Raw genomic sequence first — 23,659 nt, forward strand, 5'->3', positions numbered from 1 at the left:
CCATTTCAGCTTCCTCCTTGTCTGCTGGTGTGGATGCTGTATCCACAGGCACACGTTTTCAATTTACGAAGGAGGGATTGTTTCAAAGGTTTCATCCAATGTCAGAGAAATGTATACAATGTACATCCTGAAATGCTTTTTCTTCGTAAACATCCACGAAAACAGAGAAGTGCCCCCAAAGAATGTTAGAACCCCCCCAAAGTCCCCCCAGCTCCCCTCCCTCCTGCATGTAAACAGCAGCAAGCAACGATCCCCCCTCCTACTACCAGCAAAAATAATCGTCGACACCCGCCACCGAACACTCAAGCATGCAGCAAAGCAACAGTAAAGACACAGACTTGCAGAACCCCAAAGACTGCTCATTCACCCGGTATTCGACATACCACAGGCTCTCTCTCTCTCTCCCTAATAAGGGAGAAAGAGGTGTCCCCATTTCAGAGCGAGAGGGGAGCCTTAACAAACGACTCGCTGGTTTACGATGTTAAGAGTCCGTTGCATCACTTTTTCTGAGCTCTGTGCCCAAAGATCTCAGGTCCCTGAGCACACGGCCGTAGATCTTCCAACTCCCACGACACACACCGATCTCCTGCCAGGACACCGACCTCCGATCTGCCCGTCTCCAGAGCCCCGAAATCTCGCACCTCACTCAGTCGTCATTCTCCCACCATCGATCTCCTCCGAACGTCACCGACCTTCGGACCCTCAGATCGCAGTCCACTCCGTCCGGTGGTCTACCAGCTCTCCCCACACGCGTCTTCCCTCTTCATCTCTCCTCGACAAAAAGACCACGAAAAAACAACATCTTTCCAGACACACGGGACAAAACAACAATCCCCGATGGGCTAACAGTCCTGTTATCTCCAGCAATAGACCAAACACGGCTACTATGGAGAAACCGTTACCTCGGCAGTGAACATTACAGAGAAGCCATAACACTTATTTATTTATTTATTTATTTATTATTCTTTCTTTCTTTTTTTAGTTGCATAATTTGTAGTCTTTTTAACACTGGTTGAACACCCAAGTTGGTGCAATCTTTCATTGATTCCATCATGGATATTATTCTGTTACGGTATTATTGAGAATGTCCACAAGAAACTGAATTTCAGGGTTGTGTATCGTGATATATATGTATATACCTTGATAATAAATTAACTCTTGAGTATTCCATTCGGTTCTGATCGCCTCATTACAGGATGGATGTGGAAGGGTTAGAGAGGGTGCAAAGGAGATTTACCAGGATGCTGTCTGCCTGGATTTAAGAGAGCGCGGTTTATGAGGGAAGGTTGAGTGAGCTTGGGCTTTTCATTCATTTGATTTCATTTTCAATCTTGTTTTTAAATTGAGTTTTTTAAAAAAAGAGTAACTACAAAACAGAGGAGAAGTTGTATCAAACACATAAACGTACAAAACAACAAAAAGGATGTATCCTGTCAAAGTCATGTACATGTTATATTGAACTATTATATATAAACAAAGAACCACAATTCCCCTTGGTAATTCATACAGAAAAAAAGACTGGAAGTTATTGTTTCCAATTGTGCCCAACAGATACATTGTTGGGCAATGAAGCAAATTTGATCAGGGATCTTGAGGTAAAGGAACACTTACTTACAAGATACAAGATTCAGTTCATTGTCATTTAGAAACCACAAATGCAATGCAGTAAAAAAAATGAGACAACGTTCCTCCAGAATTATATCACAAAAGCACACAACAAAACAGACGACACCAGAAAATCCACATAACGTTTGGCAATCCCCAAATCCAGAGTCCGGAGAGGCTGCTGCGTATTAATATCGCGCTACCATCTTAGCGCGTTCCCCGGAAAGGAGCTCCAAATCCACCAGACAAAACAAGACTACCCAGACACACCAAGTCAGGAGACCAACTCTACCACCCAACAAACCAAAAACTAAAGCTACAAGACCTACACAAAACCACGTAGTTACATATAGTTATAGTTAACATATAGTTTCAACAGTGCAGACAATAGCATAATTGATTAAAAAAAACAGACCATGGGCACAGTAAAAATAGTCCAAAGATGTTAAAAGACTATGAGTTCGAAAATAAACCACCACACAGTTTCCACAAGTTCTCAGGATCCCGATAGACTCACCATCCCATGCTGGCGGCAGAAGGGAATACCTCCGCTATGGACTTCCACGGTGCCGCTGGACTCAGCCTCGCAGACACAGCCTCGCAGACACAGCACACAGTGAAAGCGCCCCCCCACCCCCGCTACAGACTCCGAGTACGTCGAACCTGCGAGCCTCCGACCATCCCCTCTGGCACAGCCTCTCCGAGCACCATCCTCTGCCGAGCGCACTACGACGCCCCCGCCAACGCGACCCCGAGGACTGGGGGCCTGTCCTTCTCAGCAGAGACCCGGACCTCACAACAACAGCAGCAACGAAGAAGGCCTTCCTGGAGATTTCCAGATGTTCCTCCGTGCTCCCACATCCGTTTTTCATCAGATCAGGACTGTGCACGGCACCCCGCTTAACAAATAACAGACATCAGCTCTGGAGTGGCCGCTGCAAACTGCGTCGCGCCGCCATCTTGAAAACCTTACTCAGGAGGCAGTGGTCATAATATGATCGTAATATTTCACAGCACATGCCGGTGATAACAAACCTGATTCTGATTCTGAACATTTAAGAGACTCTTAGGCTCATGGTTGAAAGAAAAATGGAGGGCTACGTGGAAGGAAAAGGTGAGATTGATCTTGGAGTAATTTCAAAGGTTGGATCAACGATGCCAACTGAAGGGCCAGTTTGTCCTGACGAAGGGTCTCGGCCTGAAACGTTGACAGCACTTCTCCTTATAGATGCTGCCTGGCCTGCTGCATTCCACCAGCATTTTGTGTGTGTTGCTTGAATTTCCAGCATCTGCAGATTTCCTCGCGTTGGCCAGTTATTCTGCCTATTTTCTCTCTTTTGATGGTCTTTTCAACAAAGAAGTCATCTCAACTCACTGTGAGAAGATTGCGAATAAACCTTAATAGTAATTCAGGCCTTTAACTTAGCAAAATCACACTTCAGCAGCAGGTACATGGGCAAGAAACCGAAGATTCGCTTTAAGGCATATATGTCAAACTCAAGGCCCGTGGGCCAAATCCGGCCCGCGGTGGAATTATCTTTGGCCCGCGAGATAATATCTAATTACTATTAAAGCTGGCCCCAGTAATCGAAGCGCCTATGGCGTATGATATGGCTAATGCTGAGTTTATTCAGGTACCAGGTTTTCAGGGTTTTTAGTGTTTATTCGGCAGTCTTCTTCATAAGAAACGGAATTTGTAAAGTGAAACACTTTGTAGTTATAGCAGAGACTGAGACACGTGAGAGCAGGCTGAAAAAACGGAGGCAACGAAAGCTGCGTTCGCACGCGTCCGACTGATCCGGCCCGCATGAAGCTGCATTTTGCTCAATCCGGCCCGTGACCTAAAATGAGTTTGACACCCCTGCTTTAAGGTTTTAAGAGCTTTCTTTCAAATCTGAGGGCAGGACAGTAAAAGCCGTAACTGTTAGCTGGGAGTAAACAGGCCTATTTAAACAAACTTACAATTAGACTGGGAAAATTGGCTCGGTCCCAACTTGTTAAGAGTGCCTGCAAGATGGTGTTTTAGAGCAGCCTGTGGACGAGTCCACTAGGGAAAAGACAGCCCCGGATTTGGTGCTGGGCAATGAAGCAAACTTGATCAGGAACCTTAAGGCAAAGGAACACTGAGGAGGCAGTGACGATAGAATTCACCGCGCAGTTTGAAAGGGAGAAGCTAAAGAGAGATGTATCGGTATTACAGTTGAATGAAGGCGAGTAAAGGGAGAGGAGATGGCCAGAGTAGGTTGGAAGAGGACCCTAGAAAGGATGCTAGCAGAGCAGCAATGGCAGCAGTCTCTGGGAGTAATTCCAAAGGCACGAAGGATCAAAGGAACAGGATGCTAAAGGAAGGATGAGGCAACCATGTCTAAGGGGAGTCAAAGACAGCAAAAAAGCAAAAGAGAGGGCATACAATGTTGCAGGAAGCTAGAGGATTGGGAAGCTATTAAAAACCAACAGAAGGTAACTAAAATAAGTCAAGTTTATTGTCATTTAACTATATACATGTAATTAACGTATAAAATCATATAATACATGGAAACATAGAAAACCTACAGCACGATACAGGCCCTTCGGCCCACAAAGTTGTGCCGAACATGTCCCTACCTTAGATGTTACCAGGCTTTCTTAATATTTTTTATTGATTTAAAAAAAAGATTGAAAATGAAAAATAAAATTAATTACTGGGCTTACCCATAGCCCTCTATTTTTCTAAGCTCCATGTAACTGTCCAGGAGTCTCTTAAAAGATCCTATCGTATCCGCCTCCACCACCATCGCCTGCAGCCCATTCCACGCACTCACCACTCTCTGAGTAAAAAACTTACCCCTGACATCTCCTCTGTACCTATTCCCCAGCACCTTAAACCTGTGTCCTCTTGTGCTAGCCATTTCAGCCCTGGGAAAAAGCCTCTGACTATCCACACGATCAATGCCTCTCATCATCTTGTACACCTCTATCAGATCACCTCTCATCCTCCGTCACTCCAAGGAGAAAAGGCTGAGTTCACTCAACCTATTCTCATAAGGCGTGCTTATGACTAAATACATTTAGAAACAAGACGTTTCTCTGATTCAGGGTGTGAAGCACAGTATTACGCATAACATAATAAGTTATGAAGGTAAGGATAAAATTCTACAGATGAATCATGCATAAATAATTAACTAAAGTGAATAAATTAAATATTGTCAGGTATGGAACAGATTAACCGGTGATACTTCGAATGCGATGCGGCAGGGAGTTCAGAAGCCTGACGGCCTGGGGGAAGAAACTGTTTCCCATCCTGACCGTTCTTGTCTTTATGCATCGGAGTCTCCTGCCCGATGGTGGGATGCTGGATGTAGGTGTGAAAAGGATGTTTCCCATGGTGGGGGAGTCTAGGACAAGAGGGCGCAGCCTCAGGATAGGGGTGCGTCCATTTGAAACGGGGATGCGGAGAAACAACTTTAGCCAGAGGGTGGTGAATTTGTGAAATTTATTACCACAGGCAGCTGTGGGGGCCAGGTCGTTGGGTGTATTTAAGGCAGAGCTTGATCAGTTCTTGCTTGGACATGGCATCAAAAGTTATGGGGAGTGGGGCTGGAGAGGGGAGAAAAGGATCAGCCATGATTAAATGGCAGAGCAGACTCGATGGGGCCAAATGGCCTACTTTTGCTCTGACATCTTATGGATGGACGGGTGGGATCCTGGATAATACTAAGGGCCCTGTGTACGCAGCGCTCCTGATAAATGTCCCCGATGGACGGTAGGGAGACCCCTATGATCCTCTCGGCCGTTCTCACAGTCCTTTGTAGGGACTTCCGGTCCGATGCTCGGCTGCTCCCGGACCAGGTGGAGATGCAGCTCGTCAGGACGCTCTCGATGGTGCTCTGTAAAATTCAGTTAAGATGGCGGGGGTGGTGGGTGGGTAAGAGGACAGACTCACTTGCTCCAATCCCCTTAGGAAGCGGAGGTGCTGCTTGTTCGGGGAGGTGATCTTAAATAAGAGAAAAAAATGAAATATGAAGGCAGGCTAACTCAGTATAAAAAGAACCCCTGATTAGTCAGGGAGGAGACTGAGGTTAAGAGGGACTAAATCAGCCACGAACGATTGGAGAAGCAGATCCCACGGGCCGCACGGGCCAATTCTGCTCATCTGTCCTATGGCCTCATCGCTCATCCCAGTCCCCAACCTATCACCACCCTGCTCTTCAACTCCACCACCGCATCGCAAATCAGCATTGAACAACTTTTTCCAGGAGTATTTCTTCCACAGCCTGAGGGTCTCGGCCACGTAACGTTATTACTTGTCGTTCAAGGCCTCCTGCCTTCCAACCTAGAGCTCCTTACAAATGGAATCATAGAGCAATGAGACCCTTCAGCCCAAAACCTCTCCATGCTGACCAATGGCCCATACCCATAGATTTACTAGAATGTTACCTGGGTTTCAGCACCTAAGTTACAGAGAAAGATTGGGACAAGTTGGGTCTTTATTCTTTGGAATGTCGAAAGATGATTTAAAATTATGAGGGGGATAGATAGAGTTGACGTGGATAGGCTTTTTCCATTGAGAGTAGGGGAAATTCAAACAAGAGGACATGAGTTGAGAGTTAGGGGGCAAAAATTTAGGGGTAACACGAGGGGGAACTTCTTTACTCAGAGAGTGGTAGCTGTGGGGAACGAGCTTCCAGTAGAAGTGGTAGAGGCAGGTTCGATTTTGTCACTTAAAAGTAAAATTGGATAGGTATATGGACTGGAAAGGAATGGAGGGTCATGGGCTGAGTGCAGGTCGGTGGGACTAGGTGAGAGGAAGCGTTCGGCACAGACTAGAAGGGCCGAGATGGCCTGTTTCCGTGCTGTAATTGTTATATGGTTAAGTGGAATGAACAGTCAACGTTATGCACTGAGACATTTGGTCTCCGGCTGATCTGCTGGGCTACCAGTTAGGCAGGCCCCGCTCCTCTCTCCTACCACCCACACAGACGGACAGCCTTCCAACTCCAGGACAGGGTGTCTCCAACCTCCGGTGGACATGCAGATTCCAGACATCGATGTCGCTGGCGTCCCCCCGTCCAGATTTCCTGTTTCTGTAGAATCGCTTGTGTAGGAAAGGTCTCACTGCTAATGTAATGGACTCTCTGTAGAAGCGGTGTTTGGGTTAGGGTTAGAGATGGTGGGTGCTTTGGAACGTGCGTCGTCCGGCCGTGCCGTGTGATCTGGGTCTTTGTTCAGTGGGAAGTGAAGAGAGAAAACCTGTATGGGGCCATGATCCGACGAATGTCGGGGGGGGGGGGGAAATCGAAGGAAAATCAGCAAAGGGGTAACCGTGAGCTCCAACTTGTGCACATCAGACTGTTGCATTAAAATGGGCCCTTTCCTCTTTTTGCTTTCTCTTCACTAACCCTGTAGTCAAATTAAGAACTATAAAGCTAAGTTGTTTGATTGCATGCGGTGTACTCCCCGTTAACAGGGTAACGAATCGTGCAGCATCCGCACCGGCAGGGGGGTTTCGGGGCGGTCTCGCGTCTCAACCTCACCCGTCTGGCAGGGCCAGAGATCGTCTTCCCCGGACTTACGCAGCCGACATAACTTGAGGGTTACACTCGTGTTTGGCATTAGAGAGCAAAGTCTCTCGGGAACTGGGACCTGCGAAGACCTTGCTTCTGGAAAGAAGGGCACCTGGAGACAGGGCAAGGGGCTTTGGAGTCTGACATCACGGAAGGGGTAGGATCAGAGACATTAGCAAGGAAGCAGGGGCTGGTCGGAAAGGGTTAATGGGACGAAGACTGGGGTACGAGAGATCAAAGTTCAAAGTAAATTTATCATCCAAGTACATATATGTCACTATACACTACCCTAAGATTCATTTTCTTATGGGTATTCATAGTATATACAAAAAAAAACACAATAGACTAAATTAAACACCACACACCAGAATCAGGTTTGGCATCCCTGGCGTGTGCTATGAAATTTGTTGTTTTGCGGCAGAACATTGCAACACATAATAGTACAAACTATAAATTATCATATATATGAAAAGAGAAAATTAAATTAAGTATGTGGTGCAAAGAGAGAAGGAAAGAAGTAGTGAGCCACCGCACTCGGGACAGGGTTCCCCTTGTCCTCACCTACCACCCCCACCAGCCTCCAGGTCCAACGTTTAATTCTCCATAACTTCTGCCTCCTCCAATGGGATCCCACCACCAAGCACATCTTTCCCTCCCCCCCCTTTCTGCTTTCCGCAGGGATCGCTCCCTACATGACTCCCTTGTCCATTTGTTTCCCTCCCACCCATCTCCCTCCTGGCACTTATCCTTGTAGGCAGAACAAGTGCTACACCTGCCCTTACACTTCCTCCCTCACCACCATTCAGGGCCCCAGATAGTCCTTCCAGGTGAGGCGACACTTCACCTGTGAGTCGGCTGGTGTGGTATACTGTGTCCAGTGCTCCCGGTGTGGACTTTTATATATCGGTGAGACCCGACGCAGACTGGAAGACCATTTCGCTGAACACCTACACTCTGTCCGCCAGAGAAAGCAGGATCTCCCAGTGGTCACACGTTTCAATTCCACGTCCCATTCTGATATGTCTATCCATGGCCTCCTCTACTGTCAAGATGAATCCACACTCAGGTTGAAGGAACAACACCTTATATACTGGCTGGGTAGCTTCCAACCTGATGGCATGAACATTGACTTCTCTAACTTCCATTAATGCCCCTCCTCCCCTTCTTACCCCAGCCCTGATATATTTAGCTTTTCCTCTCTCTGCCCATCACTCTGCCTGTTCTCCATCTCCCTCTGGTGCTCCCCTCTCCCTTTCTTTCTCCCTAGGCCTCCAATCTCATGATCCTTTCCCTTCTCCAGCTCTGTATTACTTTCACCAATCACCTTTCCAGCTCTCAGCTTCACCCCACCCCCTCCGGTCTTCTCCTATCATTTCACATTTCCCCCTCCCCCTCCTACTTTCAAATCTCTTACTATTTTTCCTTTCAGTTAGTCCTGATGAAGGGTCTCAGCCTGAAACGTCAACAGCGCATCTCTCTACAGATGCTGCCTGGCCTGCTGCGTTCCACCAGCATTTTGTGTGTGTAGTGAGGTAGTGTTCATGGGTTCAAAGTCCATTCAGAAATCTGATGGCATAGGGGAAGAAGCTGTTCCTGAATCGCTGAGTGTGTGCCTTCAGGCTCCTGTACCTCCTTCCTGATGGTAGCAATGAGAAGAGGGCATGTCCTGGGTGGTGGGGGTCCCTGATGATGGACGCCGCCTTTGTGATTCATCACCTTTTGAAGGTGCGCTTGATGCTGGGGGGATCAGAGCCCATGATGGAGATGGCCGAGTTTACAAAGTTTTGCAGCTTTTTCCAATCCTGCGCAGTGACCCCTCCGCAACAGACGGTGATTTAGAATGCTCTGCACCGTACATCTGTAGAAATTGGTGACTGACGTTTGTGCTGTCACGAGTGAGATTGGAAATCTGGGTGCCACAATGATAACCTCTCACTCAATGTCAGTAAGACCAAGGAGCTGATCATTGACTTCAAGAAGACAAAGCTGGTGGTCCATGAGCCTGTCTTCATCGGGGGATCAGAGGTGGAGAGGGTCAGCAACTTCAAATTCCTCAGTGTTCTCATTTCAGAGGACCTGTCCTGGACCCAGCACGTAAGAGTAATTATGAAGGAAGCTCAGCAGACTTCCACTTCCTTAGAAGTTTGCAAAGATTCAGTACGACTTCTAAAACTTTGACAAATTTTTATAAAAAGTGGAGAGTATGCTGACTAGTTGCACCATGGCCTGGTATGGAAAACACCAATGCCCTTCAATGGAAAATCCTACAAAAAGTAGTAGATATGGCCCAGTCCATCATAGGTAAAACCCTCTCTCCACTATTGAGAACATCTATATGGCACGTTGTCTCAGGAAAGCAGCATCTATCATCAGGGACCCCCACCACCAATTGTGGAAGCATTGGAAAGGGTACAGAGGAAATTTACCAGGATGCTGCCTGGTTTAGAGAGTATGGATTATGATCAGAGATTAAGGGAGCTAGGGATTACTCTCTGGAGAGGAGGAGGATGAGAGGAGACATGATAGAGGTGTACAAGATATTAAGAGGAATAGACAGAGTGGACAGGCAGCGCCTCTTCCCCAGGGCACCACTGCTCAATACAAGAGGACATGGCTTTAAGGTAAGGGGAGGGAAGTTCAAGGGGGATATTAGAGGAAGATTTTTCACTCAGAGAGTGGTTGGTCCGTGGAATGCACTGCCTGAGTCAGTGGTGGAGGCAGATACACTAGTGAAGTTTAAGAGACTACTAGACAGGTTTATGGAGGAATTTAAGGTGGGGGGGGGTTATATGGGAGGCAGGGTTTGAAGGTCGGCACAACATTGTGGGCTGAAGGGCCTGTAATGTGCTGTACTATTCTATGTTCTGTGTATCACCCAGGGCATGCTCTCTTCTCAGTGCTGTCATCAGGAAGAAGGTACAGGAGCCTCAGCGCAGTCCTGGGTAGGTCTGTAGTCTAGTGTAGTTTTTTTTTTCTGTGTTGTTTTTTACGTAGTTCAGTCTAGTTTTTGTACTGTGTCATGTAACACCATGGTCCTGAAAAAACGTTGTCTCATTTTTACTGTGTACTGCACCAGCAGTTATGGTTGAAATGACAATAAAATGTGACTTGACTTGAACAGTTATTACTCCTCAACCAACAGGCTCCTAAACCAGAGATGATAACTTTCACTCAATTCCCTTGCCTCTACTGAACTGTTCTCCCAAACTACGGACTCACTTTCAAGCACTCTTCATTTCATGCTCTCGATATTTATCGCGTATTTATTTATTATTTTTCTTGCACGGCTTGTTATCTTTTGAACATTGGTTGCTTTGTCAGCCGCGTTTGTAGTGGCCCGTCATCGATTTGATCATGTTACCATGTATGCATGCAAGAAAACAAATCACTGGGCTGTGTACGGCGATATAAATGAACCTTGCTAACAAATTTATTTTGAACTTTGAAGGGAAGGAAGATAGAGGGCTATGCGGGCAGGAAGGGTTAAACTGATCGTCAGTGTAAGCTAAAGGGTTGACGCAACATCGTGGACTGTTATCAGGGTCCCTTTTAATGAGCTGATTGCTGGTCAAATTTAGGACTGTATGACGTTCCAAAGCTCTGGTGGATAATTTGTTCCTGCTGCCCGATTTGCTGTTGCCCGCACTTTCTGCTTCCATTTCAATTTGCTGGCGTTTTGCTTTCACAGCAGCATTCCCCCGGCCTCAAGCGAGCTCAACCAGCACTCGCGGCGTCGCTGTCAACACTCGTTTCAATGCCTCACTGGGCTTACAATTCTTCCGCCAGGAAGAGATTTCCCCAATGAGTCGTCATAAATCAACCTTCTCGTGCAAATCTGCAATCGAACGGCAGGAAGGAAATTATGTTGCTGTTGCTTTGAAAAGTGCTCCTCAAAGAAAGATTTTGATAGTCAGTTTCTTTACAAGGATACGAGTTTTCTTGTTTGTATTACACGTTTAGTAAAGCACTCCAAAAAAAAAAATTTGGGCTTCAGGTAGGGTTGCTGTTCTTAAAAAAAGGACAATCAGTTCTTCATCCAACCTGTACCCTGGTTAATAATTGATTGTCAGAGATTGGCTTCTCTTGGAAATACCTCAATTATAAGACAATAAGATATAGGAGCAGTAGGCCATTCAGCCCATCGAGTCTGTTCCGCCATTCAATCATGGGCTGATCCAATTCTTCCAGTCATCCCCACTCCCCATACCCTTTGATGCCCTGGCTAATCAAGAACCTATCTATCTCTGCCTTAAATGCACCCAATGACTTGGCCTCCACAGCCGTTCATGGCAACAAATTCCACAGATCTACCACCCTCTGACTAAAGTAACTTCTCCCCATCTCTATTCTAAATGGACGTCCTTCAATCCTGAAGACATGCCCTCTTGTCCTAGATTCCCCTACCACGGGAAATAACTCTGCCATATCTAATCTGTTCAGGCCTTTTAACACTCGGAATATTTCTACGAGATCCCCCCCCCATTCTCCTGAACTCCTTGGAATACAGCCCAGGAGCTGCCAGACATTCCTCATTCGGTAACCCTTTCATTCCTGGAATCAAATCATCATTTGAAAGAAAACACAGGCAGATTCTTGTTATTGCACATTCCTTTTTAAAAAAAAAGTGCATTGTCACTTTCAAAGACTGGCAGTTTTGCCTGCATCAAATTAAGCCAGTATGACTTTCATCTGTCTCTAAATGGGAACAACTCTCCCTATTAAAGACTACACTAAATTGGACCGAGATTAAAATCATGACCGCTTACCAATGACGACTTCTGTTTAGAATCTATATTGACTTACAAGACTTTCCACCCTCACTGTAAATAGGATCCAGGAACATTGTCAAAGACATTATTTGCACGTCCAAAGAATCTCGTGTTTCCTTTTTGCTCAAGAAATGTGGAATTGCACTCTCTGTCCTTGGGCTCAAGGCGGCTCTTCTTTCTGGCCCTCTGATGGTGGTTGCACACTTCCCCACAATCCCAAGGTTATTATTTACAACCATAAATACAAAGCACTCAGTGGATTGTCCATGGCTGCCACTGCAGTCATGAGGCCACACGCCGGTTGGAAGAATAACACTTCGTATTCTGTCTGGGTAGCCTCCAACTTGATGGCATAAACATTGATCTTTCTAACTTTCATTAAATTCTTCACTCCTCTCTTTTTTTCCCTTCCCATTTTGGCTCTTCTCTTCTCAACTCCCTGTCTCTTTACTCTGGCGCCCCTCCCCTCGTCCACTCACTTCTCCTAATAGATTTCTTCTGCAGTCATTTACCTTTGCCACCTCCCAGCTTCTGACTTCATTTCCCCCTTACCCAGTCTCACCCATCGCCTGCCAGCAGGTCCTCTTCCTTTCCTCACCTTATTTTGGCTACTGCCCACCACCACCCCCCCCTTCCTTTCCAGTCTGGAAACGTCAACTGTTTATTCCCTTCCACAGATGCTCCCTGACCCGCTGAGTTCCTCCAGCATTTTGCACGGGTCGACGCCTGAATGCAAGATAAAACCCAAGACCTGTCACCTAGGAGATCCAAACTCTCGTGGGCTCCCAAAGACAGGGGTCAAACAATAGAGACTTCACCGTCTGGCTTGGCAAGCTTTATGGTATATCTAAACGCCTCTGGAAGTGGATCGACACACTCGGGGAAAAGCAAGAAAACTAAACCGAGGCCAGATGTTTGCAGTGATCTGAATTCATTTGTGGAATGACACCCCTTTCCCAGGAATTGGCAAAAAATTTTTATTAAAATACCTTCCATGAGTTATAATTCAGCAACCAGTATCAATTTTAAACTGCTTGAACAGGTTATCAAAAGAATCCGTATATATTATACACACTTGGATAGAACATGAAAGGGGGCATTAAACTCAGTGCTTTATTCCGACTCACATTGCCACTGGGGCAAGTAAGCCACATCACTGTAGGCCGTCTCAGCTACTGCCGGCACCCCAACGAAGAAACTCATCAAGGGGCTACGAGGGAAAGTTACATAAAGGTTAAAAAAAAAAGTTAGCCCCTCATTATGAGGAGCTCAAGACAGGTCTCTGGGAGTGCTGAGAAACCCGAGACGGCAAAAAAAGTGCAGGCATTTTAAAATTGCGAACGCCCCATGCGCGATGCCTAACCCGTCCCACGCCATCTCATGTCAGCCAGACCGGCAGCAGGCGGGACTTTCAATAGTTCAGTTCCTCAGTCTCAATCGCTAGCCACGCACGCATGTCTTGTCTGACGGTCACAGTCGGGTGGGGAGGGGGTGGGGGGCGAACGTGAGCTTCGTACAGCACATTCGTATCGTCATAATCCACATTTCACTTCTGGAGAAACTCAGCTGCCTAGTCAGGCGGCGACAGGAACAAGATATTCTATAGAAAGTAAACATTTAGGATAAATAGCAGGATCAGCTGCTCCATTCAAACACAACCTCTTTCATGTCAAATCTCTGTGAGAGCAGCAAGTGCAAATGTCATTATATGGAGTGAAAAACAGCAAATAAGTCTTCAGATATTGGTCCTAACGCTGGGCATGACTTAGAAAATACAGTATATCTGTAAAGATTTGGGAGGCTCAGTATGCAGTGCCTCCACTTGAAAAGGCTTGCAGTGTTGGACTACATGAAGAGATTTTTTCCACGCGAAAACCTACTTCAATTCTATGTCAGGTCATCTTTTGGGCCGTCAGCTCCTATTCACCCCCCCCCCACCCCAATCCAATCTTGCTTCATGGCTTTAACGTGGTAGTCCTTCTGTAATGGGGAGAAGGTGCCACAGCGACAGCAAAGGCTCCAGGTTTATTCCTATCCAGTACAGAGTTGACATAATCTCAGCTAGTACTGTAAAAAGGAACTTTGCTCTCGCTGTTGGCGACCCCGCCCCGTCCTAGTGAGACAAAAACAGGAACCTAATGTCTGGTGTCTTCCACGATCTGGTGAGTCTGACTGATGTGGGGTGTGCGCGCGCGAGGAGGTGGGGGTGGAGTAGGCAAGTGCAGGACAATCGAATCCACACAACCAGCGGCGTCGACACCCACTTTACACCAGGCTCACGTTTCACTGCCACCGCGGTTGCGTGGACATCAGACCTCACCCACTGCGTCCTTCGGACCTTGCAGGAAGACGTGGCGCCAATCAAGCAAGCAGAAGCAAAGCGCCCATCTCCCCCAGGGTCGTCTAGCTCCCTCACCGCTCCTACCCCAGACTTTAACTTTGAGCTCTCTGTAACCTAGTGCCCTCGCAGTTCAGAAAACTGCTTTTATTTTGGTCGTTCGTGGTGTTTTGGCTCCTGAAATGCACTGGTTAAGTGGCTCGGCACCGAATGGTGCAGCTCAGATGGGAAGTCAACGGGCACCATTAACTGCCTGACCCACCTTTACACAGAAACCACCCGGCACATCTTGGCACTTCTAACTTTTCTCTGCTTTCACTTTACCATATCTGCAGTATCGGAGTTTCGCCACGTGGCCCGCTAACCCACCGCGTTGTCACATGACTGCTCAGCAGATAAAACCCACAGGACCATGACCAACACCCAGGTGGACTCCAGCACTCCGGTGAGAACAACTGCAAACTTTGTGGAAGGTGAAATTAGATGCAGCGGTAGGGGAGGAAACGGGACGAGGGGAAGTAGACTTTCCAGTCCATTACAAGCCAGATAGGCGGCTCCTACTAAAGCTAACAATAGCTGTTTTCATACCCAGTGCAACTCAACCTCCTCATTTTGAGAAATAACAACAGCTAGATGCTGGAATAAAACTATAAAATGATGGAAAACTCAGACGGTCAGGCACACCTGTGGGAAGAGGAGGAGAATAATAACGTTTCCCCAATTGCGAGGATGGTGTTTCCTCTGAGGTTCGAGTGTTCATCTTTCCACAGATGCTGCCTGACCTGCTGGGACTTCCGAGCTTTTTTTTTTACTTCATGTACAGCCCAGTGCCTTCAACATTGGAGGAAGAAGCAAATCAAACAGACTCGATGGGGGCGCGGGAGGAAATGGTCAAGCTGCTGGTCCTCCGTTGCACCCCCCGGCTTTGGCAACTGACGGCAGCTATTCAGTCACAGCTGAGACTGCGTGCTCAGAAGCATCCGCGTCACGGTGCCGTGTGCCACATGGTCCCCTCTCTTCTTCGGCGGCCAGTAAAAGCCCGGTGAAATAACACGCTTGGCTGCCACGCTTAGCATCAGACAGCAGTCCCAGCTGCGAACGCAAAAAGATGATTAGTCTACGACAGTAATAAATAAAAAGAGGCCTCGCGTCGAATCGGAGGGTTCACGTGGAATGCTGCGAGGTCCTACGTCTGCGGGGTGGAGTAGAACGTGTGGTAGTAGTTGGTGCCCTGGATATGGTCCCTGGTGAAGAGCAGAGGTGCGGTGGTGCCTTGGGTTCCGCCCTCGTACCAGGTCGGCTCGCTGTGGTGCTGGTCCGTCCCGTACCAGCCGTTGCGCTGGAGGCTGCTGGATAAGCTGGGAACGGAAAGGGAAAAGGGCGTGAGGCAGCTGGCACCTACCATGTGCAGCAGACACTCGGGCATTTCAAAGCAACACACGCACAAAATGCTGGAGGAACTCAGCAGGTCAGGCAGCGTCCACAGAAATGAATTGAATTGACTTTATTACTTACATCCTTCATATACATGAGGAGTAAAAATCTTTATGTTACGTCTCCGTCTAAATGTGCAATTTATAGTAATTTATAATAAATATTATGTACAACAGGATAGTCAATATAACATAGAAATACAGTTGTGTCAGCATGAATTAATCAGTCTGATGGCCCGGTGGAAGAAGCTGTCCCAGAGCCTGTTGGTCCTGGCTTTTATGCTGCGCTACCGTTTCCTGGATGGTAGCAACTGGAACAGTTTGTGGTTGGGGTGACTCGGGTCCCTAATGATCCTTCGGGCCCTTTTTACGCACCACTCTCTGCAGAGTCCTGTGATTGAGGGAAGTACAGTTCCCGTACCAGGCAGTGATGCAGCCAGTCAGGATGTGGAAAGTCCTTAGGATTTGGGGGCCCACACCAAACTTACTCACCTGTTTGAGGTGAACACACAGTTGACGATTGGGCCGAGACCCTTCTTCAGGACTGGAAAGGAAAGGGGGGGAAAATACACCACAATAAAAAGGTGGGGGGAGGGGAAGGAGGATAACTAGAAGATGACAGGTGAAGCCAGGTGGGTGGGAAACATAAGAACATAAGAGATAGGAGCAGGAGTAGGCCAATCGGCCCCTCAAGCCTGCTCCGCCATTCAACAAGATCACGGCTGATCCAATCTGAACTCTAGTTTTCACCGAATCCCACAAGGCAACAGTGCCAACCAACAGGGCACCATGCCGCCCATTTTATTTTATTATTCATCCTGCCCAAACCCATGTGATCACCCGGGGGAAAAAAAACGAGTTGCCAATTGAGGAGAAAAAATCTGGAAAATCCCTCTCCGACCCATCCAGGCTATCGAAAACTGGTCCAGGAGATCACATGGCTGATCTAAACCTAGCCTCATGTCCACTTACCTGCTCGCTCACCGTATCCCCTAATGCCATTTTTATCCAGGAAAATGTCTATCTCCGTTTTGAATTTATTGAGTGTAGTAGCTTCCACAGCTCTCTGGGGCAGTAAATTCCACAGCCTCACTACCCTCTGAGTGAAGAAATTTCTCCGCATCTCAGTCCTGGAACGGCATCCCCTTATTTTAAAATTATGCCCCCTAGTCCTAGTTTCACCCATCATTGGGAACATTCTCCCCGCATCCACCTGATCAAGCCCCTTCACAATCTTATATGTTTCAATAAGATCGCCTCTCATTCTTCGGAACTCCAATGAGTAGAGTCCCAATCTACTCAACCTCTCATCATACATCAACCCACCCATCCCCGGAATTAACCTAGTGAACTTTCTCTGCACTGCCTCGAGAGCCAGTATGTCCTTTCTTAAATATGGACACCAGAACTGCACGCAGTACTCCAGGTGTGGTCTCACCAATACCCGGTACAACTGCAGTAAGACCTCCCTGTTCTTATACTCCATCCCCCTAGCAATAAAAGCCAGCACTCCATTGGCCTTCTTGACCACCTGCTGCACTTGCATACTAACTTTTTGTGTTTCCTGCACCAGGAACCCCAGATCCCTTTGCACAGAAGCACTTTCCAGTTTCTCTCCATTTAGATAATAACTTGCTCTATTATTTTTCCTGCCAAAGTGCAAGACCTCACACTTGTCAGTATTATATTTCATCTGCCAAATGTTTGCCCAATCACTCAGCCTATCTATGTCCCCCTGCAGGGTTTCAATGTCCTCCGCACTCATTACACTCCCTCCCATCTTTGAGTCATCAGCAAACTTCGATACGTTGCACTTAGTCCCTTTCTCCAAATCATTAATATAGATTGTAAAGAGTTGGGGTCCCAACACCGACCCCTGCGGAACACCACTAGTCACCAACTGCCAGTCTGAGAATAAACCCTTTATCCCAACTCTCTGTTTTCTGTTAGAAAGCCAATCCTCCACTCATGCCAGAATATTATCCCCAATTATTACTTTAAGTAATAATCTTTGGTGTGGCACCTTGTCAAATGCCTTTTGGAAGTCCAAATACACCACATCCACTGGTTCCCCTTTATCTACCCTATATGTTATGTCCTCAAAGAACTCCAACAAATTTGTCAAACATGACTTCCCTTTTGTAAAGCCATGCTGACTTTGTCCTATTAAGCTATGTTTATCCAAATGCCCTGTTACTGTTCCCTTAATTATCGATTCCAACATTTTGCCAACCACAGATGTTAGGCTAACTGGCCTATAATTCCCAGCCTTCTGTCTATTGCCCTTTTTAAATAAAGGAGTTACATTAGCATTTTTCCAATCTGCTGGGACCATTGCCGAGTCCAGCGAGTTTTGAAAAATTATCACTAATGCATCCACAATCCCGACCACCACTTCCCTTAAGACCCTAGGATGCAAGCCATCCGATCCAGGGGATTTATCCACCTTCAGTCCCATTAATTTATCAAGTACCATTTCCTTGGTGATTTGAATCGTAGTTAGCTTCTCTCCCCCCTAGAGCCCCCTGTTTATCCAGTGTTGGGATATTTTGAGTGTCCTCTACTGTAAAAACTGATACAAAATATTTGTTCAGCGTTTCCGTCATCTCCATGTCCCCTACCATTAATTTCCCTGTCTCATCTTCTAGGGGACCAACATTTACTTTAGCCACCCTTTTTCTTTTTATGTAACTATAAAAACTCTTACTATCTGCTTTTATGTTTTTCGCCAATTTACTTTCATAATCTATCTTCCCCTTCTTAATCAATCTTTTTGTTATTTGCTGCTGATCTTTAAAAGCTTCTCGATCTTCAATCTTCCCACTAGATTTAGCTACCTTATATAACTTTCTTTTTAGTCGTATACTTTGCTTTATTTCTTTACTTAGCCACGGATAACTATTTTTTCTTTTACACCCTTTTTCTTTTACCAACTATTTTTTCTTTTAAAAGGTTAAAGGGCTGTATTTTTGGCAAGGACCGGGCAAGTTTTGGCCAATGCGGTTTGTGAATTGGACTCTCGAATTCACGTTATAATGGCTGGACCCTTGCAGTTTTGTGTTTTTATATTGTGTTTTTTCTTCTCCCCCCCCCCCCACTCCTTATTTTTTTTTGCCTTTTGTGCGATTTGGCTTTTGTTTTGCGAATGGGGCACGGTTAATGATTTTTTAAAAAATGTGTTCCATGGTTTTGTGGCTGTCTGCGGGAAGACAAATCTCAGGGTTGTATAGTCTATACACACCTCGATAATAAATGTACTTGGTATTAAAATAGGCAAGTGCGATGGTATAGATAGGGTCGAAGTGCCTGTTTCTATGCTGTAATACTCTACGACTCAAAAATAAAACAAAGGAGGGAGATAACTTGAACGTAGATCATAGAAATCTACAGCACGTGACAGGCCCTTTGGCCCACAACATTGTGCTGGAACATGTAACTAACCTACTGTAGAAATTGCTTTGAATTTCATAGCCCTCTATTTTCCTAAGCTCCATGTACCTGTCTAAGAGTCTATTAAAAGACCCTGTTGTATCCGCCTCCACCACCGTCGCCAGCAGTACATTCCACGCACCCACCACTCTCTGTGTGAGAAACTTACCCCCCACATCCCCTCAGTACCTATTTCCAAGCACCTTAAAACTATGCCCACTCACGTTAGCCATTTTAGCCCTGGATAAAAGCCTCTGGCTATCCTTGGTAAGGTCAGAATCAGTTTTAACATCACAGGCATATGTTGTGAAATTTGTTGCTTTTACTGCAGCAGTACAATGCAATACAAACAGGAAAAGGCTGCAAATTACAGTAAGTGTATAAAAGTCAAATTAAATAGCACAATAAGAGGGAAAAAAAGTAGGTAGTGTTCAGAGGTTCAATGTCCATTCAGAAATCTGAAGATACTCTAATGGACACCAAAATACTTTGACAAAGGTTCAGCTCCGACCGGGTCAGATGACAATCACACTCTGTACTTGTACCAACTTCGGACGAACCTGACAGGCAGCTTCTTTTGGGTTGCTCTGTTCAAAGGCATGGTAAGTAATTGAGAAGGGGGAAGACTTATGGAATATTCAACTGAAAGGGAGCTGGGGGAAGGGGGGGGGGTTTAGAAAAAGAAAATCTGGATCGTACCTGCCCTGTTCGCTCTGTGACCCTGGGGCCCAGACAGCATCATCGCCTTCAAACTGACGGGGATTGTCAAAGAAATATGAGCAGGGTGCAACGCTCCGACCGCTTATTATTCCGGAGCCAGCCTAGAGGGAAGAAACAAAGCAGTCACGTGCAGAAACGTCACACCCTCCAAGCTGCATCGCATCAATCGAATCGGGAATCAATTGAATATGGCAAGCACACTTCGCCATATTCGGGCAATTGATCTGGCAATCAATTAGGCCTCCTCTGCGCACTGTGTTTGTGCAGGCTTTCGAGTGTGCATGTTTTTATCTCTGAGTTGCCTAACGTGGTCCAGCAAAAATGTTTAACCCTACTTCTCCATTGTTCCTGATCCATGCATACACAAAGTTAGGGTGTATTCTGGTACATAGCAAATATTAACTCCAACAACTAATCTTTAGACTTGAATGTGGATTGTAGATTAAATTTATAATGCGGTCCTGGACAATAGCTTCCTGGAGCTGTGGACACCAGTTAACTGAAAACCAGACCATGCTGATTAACAACAACACACACAAAATGCTGGTGGAACACAGCAGGCCAGGCAGCATCTATAGGGAGAAGCGCTGTCGACGTTTCGGGCCAAGACCCTTTGTCAGGACTAACCGAAAGGAAAGATATCGGTTAGTCCTGATGAAGGGTCTCGGCCCGAAACGTCGACAGCGCTTCTCCCTATAGATGTTGCCTGGCCTGCTGTGTTCCACCAGCATTTTGTGTGTGTTGTTGTTTGAATTTCCAGCATCTGTAGATTTCCTCGTGCATGCTGATTAACATTCATTTTGGGTGTCTGGAGTGTGGGTGCGAACAAGGAATTGTGAAAATTTTTATGCAATTCACAGGAAGCACTGTATATACATTATACAATAGACAATAGGTGTGGGAGTAGACCATTTGGCCCTTCGAACCAGCACCGCCATTCAATGTGATCATGGCTGATCATCCACAATCAGTACCCCATTCCTGCTTTCTCCCCGTATCCCTTGACTCCACTATCTTTAAGAGCTCTATCTATTTCTTGAAAGCATCCAGAGAATTGGCCTCCACTGCCTTCTGAGGCAGAGTATTCTATAGATCCACAACTCTCTGGGTGAAAAAGTTCTAAATGGCCTACCCCTTATTCTTAAACTGTGGCCTCTGGTTTTGGACTCCCCAAACATCGGGAACACGTAGAGGAACATGCCTCTAGCGTGTCCAATCCCTTAATAATCTTATATGTTTCAATTAGATCCCCTCTCATCCTTCTAAATTCCAGTGTATACAAGCCCAGTCGCTCCAATCTTTCAACATATGACAGTCCCGCCATCCCGGGAATCAGCCTCGTGAACCTACGCCGCACTCCCTCAATAGCAAAAATGTCCTTCCTCAGATCTGGAGACCAAAACTGAACACAATACTCCAGGTGTGGTCTCACCAGGGCCCTGTACAACTGCAGAAGGACCTCTTTGCTCCTATACTCAACTCCCGTACATTGTAACTGTAGAAATGTCCTTTGATCTTTAGCATATAAAATTACATTATTGTGCCAAACAGACCTCCTCCTCCAACAGTGTCTCATTTTGTTGAATAAAACACTTTGGAATCCACTAGCTTCAGTGCCTCTCCGGTGAGTTTGTTCACCATACAACACATACCACCCTTCAAATTAAAAGTCCATTTGAACTTCTTCATTAATATCCCTATAACTGCTTACTATTCTCAGAGCGGAGGTCGCAGCCTCAGAATAGAGAGATGTCCACTTAGAACGGAGATGAGGAGGAATTTCTTTAGCCAGATGGTGGCGAGTTAATGGAATTCGTTGCCGCAGGCGGCAGTGGAAGCCAAGTCATTGGGTGTATTTAAGGCAGAGATTGATAGGTTCTTGATTAGTCAGGGCATGAAGGGATATGGGGAGAAGGCAGGAGATTGGGGTTGAGGGGGAAATGGATCAGCCGTGATGAAATGCCAGAAGAGATTCTATGGGCCAAATGGCCTAATTCTGCTCCTCTGGCTTTTATTCATCTTGCACACCATACTGTATTTTTGGCAATGCTGAGCATTACTCTGGCACTGTGTACACTGCTGGTGAAAGGAACCTTGCCCTGGGCCAATCTTGGGAGACGGTCAGGACTACATTGCTCTTGGCACTCCTGCCTAACCTTGATGTCCACGTAAGCTGCAAACACAATACTGGTGCATGTTCATTAGTAAAATTCCCTGCCCATTGATGTGAACCTGTTCAACTGGATGTAATGGATCTAAGCAGCATATGTCAACAACAGCAAGAGACAGTTTTCCTGTGCAGCAAACACTACATGCTGAAGGACCTCAGCAGGTTAGGCAGAGGGACAAGGGGGAAGAGTATCGGCTGGAAACATTGACTGCTTATTCCTCCCCATAGACTCTGCTTGACCTGCTGTGGAGAGCAATAAGCAGTCAACATTTCCGGCCGAGACTCTTCATCCTCATTCCTCCCCATAGGCACTGCCTGACCTGCTGAACATAGAACATAGAATAGTACAGCACACAATGTTGTGCCGACCCTCCAACCCTGTCTCACATATAAACCCCCCACCTTAAATTCCTCCAGATATCTGTCTAGTAGTCTCTTAAACTTCACTAGCATATCTGCCTCCACCACTGACTCAGGCAGTGCATTCCATGCACCAACCACTCTCTGAGTAAAAAACCTTCCTCTAATATCCCCCTTGAACTTCCCTCCCCTTACATTAAAGCCATGTCCTCTTGTACTGAGCAGTGGTGCCCTGGGGAAGAGGCGCTGGCTGTCCGCTCTGTCTATTCCTCTTAATATCTTGTATACCTCTATCATGTCTCCTCTCATCCTCCTTCTCTACAGAGAGTAAAGCCCTAGCTCCCTTAATCTCTGATCATAATCCATACTCTGGTAAATCCTGGTAAATCTCTTCTGTACCCTTTCCAATGCTTCCACATCCTTCCTATAGTGAGGTGACCAGAACTGGACACAGTACTCCAAGTGTGGCCTAACCAGAGTTTTATAGAGCTGCATCGTTACCTCACGACCCTTAAACTCTATCCCGGGACTTATGAAAGCTAACACCCCATAAGCTTTCTTAACTACCCTATCTCCCTGTGAGGCAACTTTCAGGGATCTGTGGACACGTACCCCCAGATCCCACTGCTCCTCCACACTGCCAAGTATCCTGCCATTTAACTTTGTACTCTGCCTTGGAGTTCGTCCTTCCAAAGTGTACCACCTCACACTTCTCTGGGTTGAACACCGTCTGCCATCTAAGGAGAGGGATAAACAGTCAAGGTTTCCGGCCGAGGCTTTCCACCCTCATTCCTCTCCAAAGTCACTACGTGGGCTGCTGAGATCCTCCAGCACTTTGTGATTTGTTACTCAAGTTTTCCAGCATCTGAAGAATCTTGTGTTTATGACTACTGCCTTCACTCGCCCCAACACTGGATTGTTCCCACAACCGACGGACTCCCTTTCAGGGACTCTTCACCCCATGTTCTCGATACTTATCGCTTATTATTGCCTGCTTTTCTCATTTATTTCTGTATCTGCACAGTTTATTGTCATTTGCACACTGGTTGTCCGCCCTGATGGTGTGGCCTACCATTGATTCTATTACGGTTATTGCGTTTATTGAGTGTGCCCGCAGGGAAATGAATCTCAGGGTTATTCATGCTGATATTTATGTACCCTGATAATAAATTTACTTTGAACTTTGTATATGTCATCACGTACTACCTTGTTAATCATTTCCTTGCAGGCATTCGCAGTAGAACAAAGAAATTGTACAAGGCATTGTTAAAATTGTTAAAATTGTACAAGGC

General features: G+C 46.3%; 1 protein-coding gene across 1 annotated transcript in view; it reads right to left on the reverse strand.

Annotated features, from left to right (window-relative positions):
* Positions 1-12,880: 12,880 nt before the first annotated feature.
* LOC140717627 (G protein-coupled receptor 137Ba-like) overlaps positions 12,881-23,659 on the reverse strand; it is a 103,254-nt gene continuing 92,475 nt past the window's right edge. Inside the window, exons 8-9 of the mRNA XM_073031216.1 lie at positions 19,817-19,938; positions 12,881-15,613 (exon numbers count right to left, since the gene is read on the reverse strand). Of these exons, the coding sequence (XP_072887317.1) occupies positions 15,442-15,613; positions 19,817-19,938 (294 nt within the window). The 3' untranslated portion in view covers positions 12,881-15,441. The remainder of the gene's footprint in view (positions 15,614-19,816; positions 19,939-23,659) is intronic.

This window comes from Hemitrygon akajei, chromosome 28, assembly GCF_048418815.1.
Source record: "Hemitrygon akajei chromosome 28, sHemAka1.3, whole genome shotgun sequence".
NCBI classification, from domain to species: Eukaryota; Metazoa; Chordata; class Chondrichthyes; order Myliobatiformes; family Dasyatidae; genus Hemitrygon; species Hemitrygon akajei.